A 16,948-nucleotide genomic window follows, 5' to 3' on the forward strand; every position below is an offset into this window, starting at 1 on the left:
TTCCTTCTTCTACCTTCTTCTCAAAATACACTGTAAACCAGACTAAAAAATTCCAGGCAATGCCCAGCTGAGCCTGGATAAGTTAAAGTTTGGCTAAGCTACAGTTTACAAAGCAAAATTTGTGAAGTGCCTTGCTTTGTGTGTTGTGTTAAAATTTGCCAAGCACCTCATTTCACCTTCATGCTCTAAAGTTTGCAAGTCAGGGGGAGCTTCACAAGCACAGGGCCATCCCTCCCCTCACATCTCCCAGCACGACCCATAGTGAAAGACTGACAGCTCTGGTTTACTCACCATTCCCAGCATCGCCTGCCACTCCTCTTTACCTGTAGCTGGAAGAGTGTTTTGTCTCCAAATTTATGTCAAACTATGTAACAACAACGACACAATAAGAATAGTAACAACCGTAGTAATATTGGTAATAGAATTTTAAAAGTCACTGATGATGATAAAATTATCTTACCATTAGAAAAAATTTCTGAAGAGCTTTAAAATAAAATTGAGAAAACCTGGAAAAGACAGCATYTTTCTAAAGGAAGAACTATTGCCTCCAGAGTGTGGAGCAAGCTTGAGACAACTTTCAAAATCATAAGTAAATGCTCCCCACTCTTCTCCCTGCACCCCCAGTGTTTTCCAGCTCTCTTTTGCAGTGTTTACCTATCGAACCTTCCCCGAGATTGGGCACGTAACATATCTGCAGACATAAATAAGCTGTGAAATCCTGCTGGGAGCGTGTACGAGCTACTGAGAGCTCTGCAAGACGAGAGCGGGGGTTGAGAGCTGCACAGCATCACCCAAACCACAGCCCACTGTGCTGCTGCACTGAGAAAACAAGAGCTGCGAAGAGAGCAGACACGGTATTTTCACATCAGAGCTTGCCAGCCAAAAATTCAGGAATGCAGCTATATTCTGGCTATCTTCTACCCCACCCTAAAGCCAACTTTTGCCCTCTACTAGATCAAAATACCAAATTCAAGGGCAGTGTACTCCCACTGCGTATTCTGCAAACACTTACTCTTGTGGCACATTTATTTAACACACAGAGAACTGATCCACTGTTCTGCCTTGCACCGGTTACTTTCAAGGACTCCCATTCTGCCTGAGAGAATTGATATAAATAATTATAGAATAAAAGCTTGTCAGAGAATAATGCTCTCTGGCTGCTTTGGTCCAATGAAAGCCAAAGCCACCATAAAACTTTCAGGGAAAAGGGCAATAATTAATTMTATCAGGATAACACTCTATCACACCGCCTTGCTGCTATTATGCCAAAATAAATTAAAATATCTTAGCCTCTCTATATATAGTTTAACTTATACACCTATTTTTTGGCCTTTTAAAGATTACTGGAAAATGAAATGTCTTTTCTCACAGATATGAATTTTATAYACCACATTTTGGAGTGTAATATCACAAGACGTTATTCTCACTTCTTTTAAGGACATCAGGGGCACTTTTTTTTTAAAAAGTGAGAAATTAAGAGAACATCTGAGTTCCTGATTACTCAATAGTGTGGATGTGAAGAAAAGCTAAGATTTCTAAGAAATTAATTAATCATCTGAAGGACCACACAGCATGAAAAATAACAGTGGCAATATTAAACACTTAYACAGATATACACCATCCTTTTATAATTGTTATTCACATGCAAATACCCAAGAAGTCCATTTCTGTGTTCTCCCCCTTATATTCATTACAGAAGTAACTCTRAGATCTGCCTGACTTGTTTCTGTGTTTTGTTAATGGCATCTTTATTCTTCTTTACAGCTTTAAGTACGCAATTTGCTGGGTTTTGGCACAATATACTTGCAGTTAGCTGTCTTTTGAAAAGGTCGGGGTGCTGGAGTGCTGGACAKTTGGATTTCATTCAGATTTTTGTGCACACTGATTTTAGGAATGCTCAATTTTTCAACCATAATCCATTTATATAAATATGATTTCTGAGTCAAATGACACATGGCTGAAAAGCTGGCTTCTTTGAAATTTTACCAAAATCCATTATATCCATTCAACAAATGAATCATCAATTTTACCTAACATAATTCACCTTGAGGCTCATATTCATGTGTGCACTTTATCAATTACCACACATCACCACGAATGTGCAGGCAGTCCATGCATCCATCATCCATGCAGACACCTTGGAAAAGGGCAAACTTTGAAGCATGTCTCAAATGATATATGTATTGGGAGAAGAAATTCTGTTTCAGAAGCAAAATGTCATAAAACATCTCTGCACCAAAAATAATAGCAACAGAACAGCTTACTTGAGTTTGTTTAAAATAATCTAGGCCAGAAYTGCTTGGATGCAAAAAAGAGGCAGACTACTTTTATGAATGCCATAAAAAATAAACTATTTTAATAGGTACATAAATAAAAGGTTTAAAGTAGAATTTTTCCCCCAAACATCAAGATGGCCTAGCTTCTGTACAGAAACTGRATAATATTCACGTGACTCCTAAATTAAATAAACCCTTTGTTACATTCAAAACCACTGGAAGYAAAAACATAATGTAGTGACGCACCTGAATCGTTCTCCTTCCTCATCCTAGCAGTGTATACAGTATTTCCTTGSTTTACAGTACTCTGAGGATATGGATCTGTTAAATAAACTCTGAATGACAGGGTGGAAATAAAATTTAAAAAATCAAAGTTAAAAGAACCCAAACAACCCCGGCACCCACAGGGGTACCTTGCATCAGCCAGGAAGTTTTAACAGAAGAGAAATAAGGATTGTGCTGTAAAATAAATTATATCTTTTACATATTGCTGTATAGTTATCTTAAAGTGTTTAAATATTACATTCACTTTGGCAATGTATTTTTGTCTATGCCTGTAACAATAAATTACACGTGGCRTGTGCTTGCTGATCATGTGTTCCACTGCAGTTGGGGGGAGCTCAGCACATCTAGGAAATRTTAAAAATATTTCAGACTTATTTAAGATGGCAAAATCTAATTCAAAGCAGCTTTCCTCCTATCATGCTACCCTCCCCAGCACCTCTAAAAAGTTACCCTGATGGCTTCAGTTTTTGCTGTGTTGTATCAAAACAYATCATAGGTTAATCACTAACAACTACTGACCCACAGAGGTTGTCAGGTTTTGTTTTTCCTTTCTCCCTCTGAACCACCTGTCAGTTTGAGAGCATATGCCCTTGACATCTCCATGCTCTCCAAAGATTCCAGCTAATTAAGGCAAGGAACCATCAYTTGTCCATCAAAGCTAAGTTTCCTGAAACAAAATGTTATCACTGCTGTTATCTGGAATGTGTCGGTGATGGGTGAGGACCACTCATCCTGTGGAGGAGAAAGTCTGTCACACGGTCACTCAGAGTGTTAAGGTATCTTGTGCTGGTGAAATCAAAGACAAAATTAAAAGATGACAATATTCATCCATAGTGCAGAACTGGCATTTTYAGTCTATTCCATCAGAAGTTCAAGAAGTTTGGCCAGGCTGACTYAGACCTGGCCAAGGAGTCTACTTAGAGTTTACCCACCAGCCAGACGAGACCGGCAATGAAACGAYTGCCCCTTTTTCCGATTTGCTTTTTTCTTGTTCTTGCTCTTCTTCTGCTTATTCRCACCTTTACTTTTATCCGGTTTCTTTTTCTTTTCATCCTCCTTAAACCACGGTCCCCAGACTCCTCCGTTGAGCTTGGGGTTACTGCGCGGGTCCTTGGGCGGGTAGCGGACGGGCACAGCTGTCTTGTTGAACTGTGAGAGCCGGCGCAGCAGCTGCTTCACCACCTCCGGGTGCCTGGCAGACAGGTCCACGCGCTCGTAGGGGTCGGCCGTGATGTTGAAGAGCCACACGGTTTTCCCGGCTGTCCAGGAGACGCGCTCGTTGTGCCAGCGGTTGGGCCCCGCGTTGCTGAAGGCCTGCGGAGGCACCCAGTCGCTGTATCCCGGGTTTCCCGTCAGCAGTTTCCAGTGATTCACTCTGATGGCAGACTGGATGGCAGTGTTCCAGATCCCATAGCCGGCGGCCCACGAGCCGTTCTTGGCTTTGGTGTAGATGGGGTCGATGTTGTGCAGGATGTCCACCCTCGGTGAACGCCTGCCCTCGCTGATGGTCTCCCACACGTCGTAGCCGTCCAGCTCGATGTCTTCATCAATCTGCCCCTCTGCCAGGGTGATCAGCGTGGGGAACCAGTCCGTGATGTGCACCAGCTCCTTGCACACAGACCCTTTGTTTTTCAGGAGGGGGCTGTGCACAAAGCCGACAGCACGAATACCTCCTTCCCAGTAGGTGCCTTTGCTGCCTCGGAGAGGCCAGTTACTGCCTCCGGCCATCGGCTGCCCACCGTTATCAGAAGAGTAAATGATAATGCTGTTCTCGTAGTAGCCGTACTTCCTCAGAGCGAGGGTCACGTTGTTTATGGCCTCATCCAAGCAGGCCAGCATGGCCGCGTACCGCCGCCTGTTGATGTTGTTTATCGAGCGGTAATGTTCAAAATACCTGCCCGGCGCCTGAAGAGGCGAATGGACAGCCTGGTAGGCAATGTACAGGAATATGGGTTTCCTGGGGTCATGAGAAGCCAGGATCTGCTGCACCTTCTGCGTGTACATCTGCGTGGAGTAGATGCCGTTGTCGTGGTCCCAGGCGGCGTTGTCGTTCTCGTACAGGTCGTAGCCGCATATCCCGGGGCTGTCRCACTTGAAGTGGGTGTAGTAGTCGCCGCTGCCCAGGAGCGAGCCAAAGAAGGAGTCGAAGCCCCTCTGCGTGGGCATGCACTCCCTGCGGTAGAACCCCAGGTGCCACTTGCCCACCATGTGCGTGGAGTACCCGACCTCCTTGAGCTTCTGAGGTAGCGTGACGTTATCCAGAGGTAAGCAGTTGGGCTGCGTTGGCCGGATGATGGAGTGCTGCAGCCCCGTGTGGATCTGGTACCTGGAGGCGGGAGGACACAGGCATCAGGCAGGTGGAGAAAATGCTCAGATGCAGGTATACCCTAACCCTAAGAGAAATACCCCTATGCATGCCACAGCCTTCTCTGGAAATATTTCAGAGTGCCTGTGTGTGCTGCTTTCAAAAAGCACAGCTCAGTCACACTATCAAATCTGCCCTCACCTCACTGCTCCATGATCTGAACTACTCAAAATACCCACACATACAGGAGCACAGGTACTTTAAGKCACCCTTTCTTCCTCCACATGTCTCCATTTAACAATGACTATAGAAAATTACGTGCATAAATACAATTTTTACAGTGCCTCGTAATTCGCTAGCGGTGAACGTATCTCCAGCATATAAAAATGCTGGGCTTTGAGCGTGTAAGAGCAGTATGTTTAAAGGATGGGATAATAAATTCTGCACTGCAGTAAAGSCTATGTGTAAAGAATACATATGGCCTCCATATGATTAGAAAATGAATCCAGCATGGCAGCAGTAACTATCAAAAATCAAGGGCAAATGTATTTATATCAGTTTGACACTAAAGAATAGAATGTAACAGCAGACAGTTAAACCATGTGTTTACCGTTTACTCACATTCTGAGTGTGAGAATAGGTTAAATTCTCAGCCATGCATAGAAGAGCCAGGTCCACCAATACTGCACATCTCCTCTCAAACCAGTTTTCATTAATTTGTGGTAGCAGGAGCTGGGGCTTCTTGACACATTGTGCTGGTATTGCCAATCTGATTGGCCTCCTGAGCTATCTAGAAAATTAAAACCACTAGGCTTTGCCTGTCCATAAATAACTTAAMGTCTGCTTTCATACGAGGGCTTCCTGGCCAAGATCTTCGAAGGCGCCATAGCTTTCTTTAATGGCTGGCAATCTGTAAGGATTGTGTAACTCCCCTTTAATTCTGGAGCTAATTTCCACGAACCAGAAGCTCCGCTCTCACTAATTGCCTGCAGGAGCTCTGGGTGTTGTGCAGCTCTGGACCCAGCGTGCTGCAGTGCTGCTGCTGTGCTCTGCCCCCCTGGCCCCTCTGYACAGCATTGTGGGACCAGGCTGGGGACCTGGAGCCCTGCCACCCAATTGTCCCCAAACTCCCAGCTGCTGCTGACAATGCAGGAGATGCTGCAGGAGAGAGTTAAAGCACACCCTGAAAATTATGGGCTTCTGGGATCTACGCTTCCCTTTGTAAAAGAAATGTCACCCACACACAAGTCACACATACTTCCCATGGTTCAGCTGCAATATTCTCCTCTTAAAACAGGTAAAGTACAACCAGGAAAGCATGCAGTACCCCACACTTCAGCTCATTCCATGTTTGAGACTCCTCAGGGAACTATGTCCACAAGGCATTTCATTTCCTTCCCCTTCTCTTTCCTCAGCCTTGTTAAATCCTTTCAGYAAATTCTCATTATTTGATCCAACTGGAAAAGTCCTTGTCCCCACCTGGCTGTTTTAGTCAATAGTTTCTGCTTTCTTAACTCTGACAGCCTCTCGATCACAAGGTCAGCCCTAAGTCCCAGCCATCAGTTTCTCCCCTAACAAGCTAATTTTGCTGGAAGTCAGGATTTTCTCTAAAGGGATCCCATTGTGACAGAAATTCTTCCACCATTCTCCTCTAGAAACTGAGAAACAGGGCCTGAGGGGAACAGGCAACAGAATCTACAACACTCTGCAAACCAGTTTGCCACTTGACAATGTCTACACAGAAAGCGCAACAGTCACACAACGTTAATTCCCATCAAGAATTCCTAAAACACCATGCAGATTCCCCAGTGAGGGCTTTTYAYCTAGAGATCCAAGCATGAAATTCCTACACTGTTAATCCCACAAATATTGAACCCAAAAATATCAAGAATTAGCCTCAGTTATACAGACATTCAGCAGTGCATCTTGTTTCAGCAGTGCCCTCAGGAAGTTGTTCAATATGCCGGCAACAATGCACATATAACATACATCCATCGATATGCACATTTATTCCCTGCTGCTGCCTCTTTGCAGGAGACTTTGGTGGCTTTCCCAGATGTGTGTGTGTCTGTGTGCTATTTTTGACATGGCTGTGTTATGAATATACCTACAGGCACACAGAGACATGCATTTTTATACTCATATGTGTAAAAAAGGTGTCTCCACGCCAATACATTTAAAGTAAAAATATTTCAAGTGTAGAAATGCTTCAAAGAAATAGCARTCTCTGATTATCAGAACATCGTTCTCTACTATAAAAACGGCCAAAATTTGTTCACTTTTCTGCACCAGATGCCTTTCTAATTGATCCATTTTGTGCCAACATTACCTTTTCAGTGACAATAATTCATTTTCAAAGGGCTTGCAGAGCATTCATACAAAAGTTAAGTCATCTGAGCAAAAGACGATGATACAGAAGCAAATGGCATTAATAGCAATAGGAAAAGTGTCTCAAAATTACTGTTTTGAAACTGTTTTTAGATTGTGCAAGAGGAAAAAAAAAAACTGAACCAGGCAAAACATAAAAGGAATAAGAGGCAGATGCTGATTTTGGGGGAGTTCTCTAGCAGATAAAGTCACAAGCTCACTAATTTGCATGAAATGTCTGTGAGATACATCCTAGAGATTTCATCACTTCAACTTTTTAGAAGAAATTGGTTGAATTTAATCCCAAATGTAGAAAGCAAGTTCGGACTATGAATAGCCTGGAATTCATTATTACAATTTCAACACTAGTAACCAGTCAAATCTAAGTAAATGCTGACAGGCCACAGAATCTAATCCCATAGTTTTTTAGACTTTGACTTTCATAGGCATTATTTACATAAAGGCAACAGACTGGTAAAAGTCTGTAAAAAGAGTAGGGATTCAAGACTTGAGAATATTTTATATGTGTCTGCTATGCTCTCCTCACTGCTCCTCCAAGTTTCTGGATCATAGGTGTCTCCTTTAGAACACCTGAAATTTGAAATTTGTAGAACAAGGCACCACATAAAATTTGTGCAAAGTGTTCAGCTGGTAGGACATACATGGAAAATTAACTTCTCCTTGTTAYATGGGGATGGCTCTTTTTTGTGCATTTTCTGTTCTTGTTTTTGCTTTCCTGGTGTGTTGTTCAGATGTTCACAGTGAACCCACTGTGATAAGTGTTGCAGCCAAGGCAGCTGCTCAGTGCTGGCTCACTGACACACTGAGCTGTTTTCTTGTTTGTAAGGGAAACTTTAAAGCAACAGCCTCCCTCTGGGAGCATCCTGATGACTTCACAGCCCTTTGCCTCTTAGATGCTCAGAGAAATATATCAGAGGCTTCTTAAAATAAATGAATAAGCAAATAAATCCTCCCTCCAGTGTGTGAGCTCATGACACCCCTTTCCAACACGAGTTCCCTTCCTGTTTCAATTTAGAGCCACACAAAGCTCAGGCAGTGGCTTTCACAATCTCAAGGTGCAGAGACCATTGAGCTGTTGAACTGTACATTCAAGTGCTGGAGTGTCATGGATGTAAATCACCACAGGGACACTGAATTAGACCTGAGGAATGTGTTAATATTGGGAGGCCTCATTTCCCTCTCCTGATGCCCTCAGCAGTGCTGAATGAGTTTCCAGCTCTCCTCTGCAGAGCAGGAGGGCAGTGATAGAATCTCTGCACCTTCTCTCTGCTATTCCCCCACAGCAGAGAGCAGGATGGAAGGTCTGTGGAGGTTGAGATTCTCCTGGCATGCCTCACATCCCCTATGCAGCCTCACACATATGTAGGCCAAACCAGCTTTCCTTAAAAAAATCATTCCCTAAGGAATTTTCTATTGAGTATTTTCCCCGTTAACTTCAGGCTGGATTCTGCACTGAGGAAGAAGCTGGGATGTTTCTAATTTCATAATGTGCACGTACAACATTATTGATTTCAAACTCTCACAATTTTCAAATACTGCATTAATTGTCTTCAAACTGAGATTCTTTTAAGGCTCACTGAAGATTAACAAAGAAGCTCAGTTGGAAGTTTCTAATTTCAGGAACTTTTGCTAGCATAGCTCTASCTAGTACATGTGGAAAATGTATTTTTATTATGCTTGCATAGCTCAGGATATGTTGAAAAAAGATCTCAATTTTTAAAATAATAAACTCTAGCCTAGGATTTAGAAAAGAATATTTTAAGTAAGAAGCCAGCATTTGCCAGGAGTTGCATAGAGAGTAACAGCAGTGAGGTCTGCATGCTACATAAATTAAAGTGATCATACTTGATGATTGTGCATTTCCTTGTTAAAAACTATAAAAYAGAACAATAGATACAAGTGTAGAATATAGATTTAGGAGTTACTAAAGAACAGTCTTTGACATCTCACCTGAAACTATAAAACAGCTAAAATAGAGGTATTCCAGATGAGTAAAAAACATAGAAATCTGGGATCTTTTTCCTGAGGGCTTCCAGTCCTCCGAGGTCCAAGTTATTGGGGAGAAAAACCCCCAACATTCCACTTGTCATCAGCAAATCATCAGAAGCAGGATGCAGTCACCAGTGAGAGAAAATAGATACAATGAACACATTTTTATAGGGACTGAGGCTTTACCATGCAGCCCACAAGCGCTACACCTTTAGAAAAAGCTGTTATTGTGGGCAGAGATGCTCACTCTCAGTTATCCCAAAATTGTTCTGAGCCCCACAAGGTGCTCATGAGGGAAACAGGAGCTGTTCAAGAGCTCTTCTGCTTTCAGACTTCCACCTAGGCTGGTAAAGAGCAGGGCAGAGGGATCCTGATCATGGGCATGCTGGATATGGACCAGCGTGAAAGAATCAAAAAAGATTTTGCATCAGAAATGTCTGCCATAAAAATGAAATGTTTCATGCTACATACGCTAAGGTTTTTAAAACAAACTCAGAGTAAAGCTAGAAAAGCGGTGGGTTGATCCACAAGACACTGGGGCAGAGGGTAGAACTGAGCTGATTAAATCAGATGCAAATACAGCCATGACAACCTGACATGAATTGCTGCCAAACCATCAGCAAGTCCTGGTACCTTCAGACTGACAACAACAAAGCCCGAACTCGTAGCCACAGTGCTGCTCTCTCATTTGTTATTAAGTCAATYGGCTGATAAGCAAAAAGTTTTCTAAATGTTCATGTCCTTCTTATTTCTATTCTTTTTGTAACTTAAAAACTGATGGCAAGTTTTGCTTTTGATGATTTCCAACTGCCAAGCTGCCATGAGAGCCAAACAGGCAGTGGCACCTTGGCACCGTTAGGGCAGCAAGGCTGGTATCTGCTCTGGACCAGACCAGGCTAAGTTAAGTCCCATCTATCCCATCCCTTCAGTGTTTACAGTCTGTGGCAACTGTGCATAATCCCATGGGATACACTTCTACATGCCAGCATTAAAGTTTTCATGCCACATAGTCTGKTCACAACCTATCCCAAAGAGCCCTGAGCCTATGCAAGTGCATAGTTCAGCTTTCAAAAACAGCACAAAAATACCATTTTCTCTACTGAATCGATCATTCATTATGTATCATTTAACCATTTTTATCTTCTGGCTTATGACTTTGGGATTTCAGGCGAAGGTGAGTTATGAGTGCAGATGGATCAGAGAAGAAAATGCAACATTACAGACTGAATGCAAACTCCAAACYTTCACAGGCTTTCTCTGTGTTAGCCCACACAAATCAAACCTACAGTGTTCACTCAGACACACACACATTCATTTCATCCTCAGCTGTATTCCTTGAATTTTTATGTGCTTATAAATCAGAGCAGAAAAAGTATCTACTTCTAAACCAAGTGTTTACATAAAAAGTCTAAGTCACATTATTTACTGTTTTATCACTCTGGCAATGCTACTGCAAATATGTCATTTGGAAGATTCTGTAGCGTGCCCTACTTTCAAGTTTTTCATTGTTTTATACCAGTTAAGACTCTTCCATCAAAGTCAGGAGAAAAAAATAAAGTAGCAATTTACTCCAGAATTAATAATGTTACAAGTTTTGTTCCCGTGTCCTTTCTCCAAGGACCTAAAGTTGTTGAGGTATCCTTATTTAACTAAAAGCCATTTGGATTTTGATGCATGAACTCAACCTCAGAATCATGTGGAAATTCTGATCTCACACCAGCCCTGGCATTTGGTCATTTAAATAACCTGATATTGTTTATACTGTAAAAGGGATTTTTATCACCTGACACCCAGAAATGCTTGAAAACTGGGGAACCACAAAATGCTGCTCTCCATAGCTCTATATTCCAACAGTTTTGCATCTCCAGGACATGCACCAAATCCCTGTCTTTTATCTTGCCAACTCCTGCAGATGCAACTGGCACCCCAGGAGCGAGGCAGAGCTCAGTGAACAGCGGGAAAGCAACTGTTGTCTCCAGAGCTGAGCTTTAAAGGAAAAACCCCTGACTGTGGAACCAAGCTGGGAGGGAAAAAGAACAGAAACCATCATCTGTGTTTCCTCAGGGTTACTCTCCCTGGTTCCAATGGGTGTTTAGTACAGAGAAAGAGAAAAATCATATAATAAAACTTGAACTTTAAATCATCCTGCAAATTAAGTCACAATTAGTAWTTTAATACCCTACTTCTGAGTTTCTACCAAACATTATCAAACTGGCAACTTATCTACTACCAACCTYTCCTGTCACTGAGGCAATTTATCTGCTCCAGTGGGAGGACAGCAAGGGGAAGGGAGAATGTGGGAGTTGGCAGCAGCTGGAATGCACATGTGTATGTGCAGCTATTGTTTTCTTTGCTCCCAGTTCCACAGCTGCAGCTGTGGAAACAGCACAACGTTTCCAGCTTTATCACTGTAATTCATTTAGGAAAAGGGGGGAAACGTGTGATTGCATAATCGGCGCTCGTGGTTTCATGTCTACATGGGAGTGACATGGAAAGAAAACAATTTGACTAAATGCTTTGCATGCCAACCACAAATCCAGACCTCGGCACCAAATTCTGGGCTCTCAGCAACAGATCTCAGCGGATATGACACCTAATCACCATGTTACAAGGGAAAAAAACCTAAAATGACTCAGTGCTTAGTTAGAGATGAATTTCTAGTCCTGCTTTGGTCATTTTTGCAGGAGGAAAAACAAAAGAAAAGGAGACAAATGGAGTCTCAAAATTGCATTCAGAAGAATTCCCCCCTCGGGTACTCCCAAAGTGTGGCTGGAATAGGAGCAGCGTGCCGGGACACGGTTTGTAAAAGAGAGGGGCCTTCATTGCAGCCTCTGTTCACTGCTGTGCTGGGGAGAACAGCACCCCAGAGCCTCCTAACATCCCAGAATAGTCACTGTTACAGACAGGGCAAATTTCAAGGTGTCTCATTCTGTCTAMAAGACACATTAATTGCTAATAACACAGGAATTTTTACATGACCCAAAATAAGAATCTGTCACGCACATGTGTGAAATATTTTCCACCTAATTCAGTGACAGTTTAGGAAAGTTGGTTCATCTTTATACAGGAAGAATTTATTCAATGACTGCATCTAAGGGACATGAAGAATATTCATTATATGGCTGCCTTTTAAAAGAAGACATYTCTCATAAAAATGACATACTTGATGGCAGCCCTTAAGGTAGCAGCCAAACAGTTATTGTCTTACATTACTCTCTAATTAAAGTACTCATCTTGAGCATTTAGTACCATTTCTGAATTAAAACTGTCCTTATCTATCATTCATCCATCCAGCACTTAGAGCCTKGATCAACCTAAATGCTGTAAAATGACCTTGAATTGAYAGCAAGGATGACTGAGAGCACAATGACAGGATGTAAAATACAGGTTAACAACTACCACATCACAGGTTTATATGGTAKCATTTGAGAGAGGTAATTGCTTTATAATTAAAGAACATCATGACATTGAAAAAAAATTAGGACTGTGTGGTGCTTCAGAGAACTCAAGTGTTTTAGATACCTTCACAACATGCAAGCTTTTTGACATATGTAATAACTTATTAAGCACTGAACAAACTACATAAACACGCCATTTCCGAGTGTGACATTGGAGAACATCAGAGCTTCTGCTGCTTTATTGAGCATAAGTGTATCAYAGGCCATTGGGTTTGTTTTGAATACTTGGATAAGTCTTAAAGACAGTAATTTAAAATTAGAGAGAAATTATAATTGTGAGAGTATGATGATCAAGTGGTAACAGTCACAACCTCTCTTTAGCATTTATAATATTCCTATTATCCTGCTTTATGAGACTTCTCAAGCTCAACTGCCTCCAAGATTCTGTTGCAGGACAGAGAACAGATTCTGCCCCTCTTAATCAATATGTAGCTATTTAAATAAAAATATGATTCCATCACTTTTAATTGAATACTCTGCTAGATAAATTTTTGTTCAGAATCATCAAAGCATCAAAATGAGTCTATGAATTAATGCATCAAACTCCTTGTTTTTCATGTGGAGGTTCATTGGGAATGCTGATTAATTAAGAAATATTCTTGGATGATTATTTCTGTTTCATCTCAATTTTCCCATTCTATTTGTTCTACTTAATGCTTTCTATCATGTAACATCATTGTAAAATGTGTACATATGCATCAAAAGGAAATTATTATCTCTTCCTTCATCCCTGGTGTATGGCACAGCAGTCCAAGACAGCAGGATGCCTGCTGTAGATTTTTGGAGTTTAATTACATGTTTYAGCCAGCGGCATTTGATGCTGATGCACATTAAAAGATACGGYGTTAATCAGAACTGAGTGTTTAATTCACTTAAGCACCATAAGTTGAAGTTTCACAGAGGCTGCAATGCCCGCCCAGACTCCTCTTGTTTAAGGTCTCATTCTTGGCAGTGAGAGATCGATGCCCTTTGCCACTGTCCCTACGGTGTCCTCAGACAGACACCACCCACAATTGCTTCATGCCACTCCAGAGTAATTCCCAGAAAAGCTACAGCCCTGATATGAACAACAGCTTTATGTGGACCAAAAAAGACTCATTTCAACTTTTCAGCAATATTGCTGGTTTTCTGGGCTGACATTTACTGGTAACAGCAGTGGCACTGAATCATTAGCAAGAGGAATAACCTTGCCTTGAAAGGGAGGGAGGGCTGGGAGCCAAGAGACACTGTCTCCTGGGTTTTGCACAGTTTTTAGCCTGAGCATCCCCACTGACCTCCAGCTCTTTTGTCCTTCTGACACTTTSATATCCGTTTCTGAGTCTTTTGTGYTGCTCACACCTTTGAATAGGGATGGAACTGTCTGTTGCACAACACAGCWAAGGCTCAAAATGGGCTTTTTAGTSCTGGTAGMAGACATGGCAGGATGCAAAGGAGCCTCACCCTGATGCTAAAACTGGTTTGTAATTGGATTTGTTAAAGCACAGTGCTTACAGGCACCTACTTACTTACAATGATTGCCAGCAGTTATGTAGGAGTTCTGTCACATAKTGCTGGCTACTGGATTTTCTTTTCTACTTCCTGATTCACCTGAGAGAGATTGTAATAAGATCTCTTTTGCAGAACTGGCGACCACATGCAAGTTCAGTTTTGATCAAGACAAAGGCACTGTGTGTGGTTACCAAAGAAATAAAGGATTAAGATAACAAGATATTGCATTAACCTGGGTCCCAGATGACAGATTCCTGACTGACAACATGGGGAAATGGAACATCTTTGTTTACTCACAGGGGAGATTCCACATGGAAATGAGCTGCTTTCACTGCCATATCTGGGTGGATGTAGGTGTGCTGTTGCAGCACAGGGAGGAGTGGGGAGCAGTGTTGCAGGGCTGTCAGTCAGTTCTGTGACAATTTTTAACTAGTATATCAGAGCTACTCCACATTGTATAGTGCAGAACTCAAAAGGAAAGTAAAATGTCTGTATTCAAAGCACAAGGTAGAAAACAAAAGGAACAAAGCAACTTCAGCAGGTAACTGCCCAACCACTGCCACCCATAGCTGGAAAAGACCTTTAGGATTGAGTCCAATCAGTAAAGTGATAATAAAATTCCACCATTACACCATGGCCCTAAGTGCCACACCTACGTGTCCTTTAAAACTCTCAGAGGTAGTGACTTGAGCTTCAGGTGATTCCAAAGCTTGACAATCCTCTGGTTGAAGAAATTTCTCCTATTATCCAACCTAAGCCTCCTGCTGGAACAACTTGAGGCCCCTCCCTCTTGTCACTAATGGTACTTGATGRAGCTCTGTGGTACTTCACATGGAACTCTCTGCTCCTGTACCAATGGATTTGAGCTGCTCCCTTTTCTCCCTGCCCAAATCAGGCAAAAGCTGGGAGAAGTGTAAGGCTGCTGTGTGGAGCAGGAATGAGATGAAACTGGAGAACTCTGTTTTTCACATCTGATGGTTGCAGGATGCCATGGCATGGACACTGTGAAGCCCCCTTGTACCATCCTGCTGCTTTTCTGCTTCTGCCTCAGCCTCCCACATCAGAGAAAGGAACAAACTGGAGTTAATACAGGACAGAGGTTAACAGCACATCTGTTTCTAGGTCACTGTGCRACCAATAATGAAGAGATTTGCAAAAATGCTTCTTTATTTCCCTCCTAAATCCGGCTTAGCAAAACAAGCAGTGCTCTCTTGGATGTCACTGCCGCACTCCCTAATCCCTCCTAACTCTCATTCATGCTGCTCCTCACTCACTCTTGCATTGAGGCACTGTGCAAAAGCCTAACAGCAATGAGGGCCGTGGTGCAACATCCCTGCAAATAAAACAGAGCATAAAAGAGAGGGGGGAATGGAAACAAGCACCCTATTGCTGTTGGTCCAACAAAAATCTAGAAACAACATCACTTACATGTCAAGCAATTATGCAGAAAAGCAACAAAGCATACATAAAATATTTATTATAAAATGTTAATGTATTAATGAAACTGTGCCTTATTTAAGATGCTACTAGGTGATTTTGATCCCAGACAAAATCCCACAAAAAATGACTCCTGTCATGGAGTGAGCTGGRTAAGAGTGAGGTGTAAATGGGACACACACGAAGTTCTGGCAGCGCGCATTCAACATATCCAACAACTGCCAGCACATTAATGGAACCTATGTACAGATACCATCAGCATCCTATGCTGCCTTCTGTGAGGCTTTCTCTGAAAACATTTATTTAATTGAGTTATATTAGCATTACATGCCCTGTGAGAAGGGATTTAAGGACAAACACTTCCTGGAAAATGTAGATCACTCATTAAAATTAAAAATAAAAGGTAGAAGTAGTGATTTTTTTCGAGAAGCATTAGTTGTTCAGGAGAAAGAGAGACACATTTAGCATTTATCAGTGTGTGATTCATTGAACAGCTATAGAGYTGACTTGAGAAGATCCCTTTGTATGGACAGAGCTTCCACACCAGCTTAAATTCCTTGGAGACAGAAGAGCTTTCCTGAATAGGATGGATTTAAATAAGTGCCTGTTCTTGAACGGATTTTTAAGTGCACTTCCACAAGAATTTCAGGAACCAGCTGTATTTTTTACAGCTAAAGACACAAATAGGGATTCTCAAAAACATGTCCCTAAATCTCCATGAAATCAACAGAAGTTACAGGAAGTAACAAAAGACCACTGATTCCCTATCTGAATTATTAAACTTCCTTTAAAAAAAAAACTGCTCCTTCAAGATGAAAAGGACATGGTCTGTTCTCACAGAGGTGGTGCCAAACTAAAATTATCATCACAGAAAAGAAGCTCCTACACATTTGGTCTCCAACCCCAGGGTTTCTGGTGGGAGCCAAGCATTAGCTGGAATATACTACAGCAATGTCATAACTCATCCATTCTTCTGAAGCASAATTAACTATGTGGAACATTACTCAAACAGTGGCAAATAACTTGTGGTTCCAAATCACTTATGTCCCGTCCGGGTTGTGAAATTATGTATTTCAGTGGTTAATAATCCTGGCAATAACACTGAAATTAGCAAAATGGGGTAATGCCAAACAAAGCATCATCATTTAGAGTCTGCACTTGTTATTTTCCACGTGCCTCTCTGTGTGGGGAGAGAAATTCAGAAACTGTGGGGATTGTAAAGGGAAAAGAGAGACTGAGAAGAGATAAGAATGAGGCATGCTTTGCATCTGCCATGAGTGAGAAAACTAAATACTTGTTTCCTCTTCTGGAGGGTTAAAGGA

At 41.9% G+C, this 16,948-nt stretch overlaps 1 protein-coding gene across 1 annotated transcript in view; it reads right to left on the bottom strand.

Moving 5' to 3' along the window:
* Positions 1 to 2,296: 2,296 nt before the first annotated feature.
* Positions 2,297 to 16,948, bottom strand: part of ARSJ (arylsulfatase family member J) — a 33,496-nt gene continuing 18,844 nt past the window's right edge. Inside the window, exon 2 of the mRNA XM_057379500.1 lies at positions 2,297 to 4,887. Within this exon, the coding sequence (XP_057235483.1) occupies positions 3,486 to 4,887 (1,402 nt within the window). The 3' untranslated portion in view covers positions 2,297 to 3,485. The remainder of the gene's footprint in view (positions 4,888 to 16,948) is intronic.

Source organism: Malurus melanocephalus, unplaced genomic scaffold (genome assembly GCF_030028575.1).
Source record: "Malurus melanocephalus ecotype Western Australia unplaced genomic scaffold, MMel_1.1 scaffold_410, whole genome shotgun sequence".
In the NCBI taxonomy this organism is placed as follows: Eukaryota; Metazoa; Chordata; class Aves; order Passeriformes; family Maluridae; genus Malurus; species Malurus melanocephalus.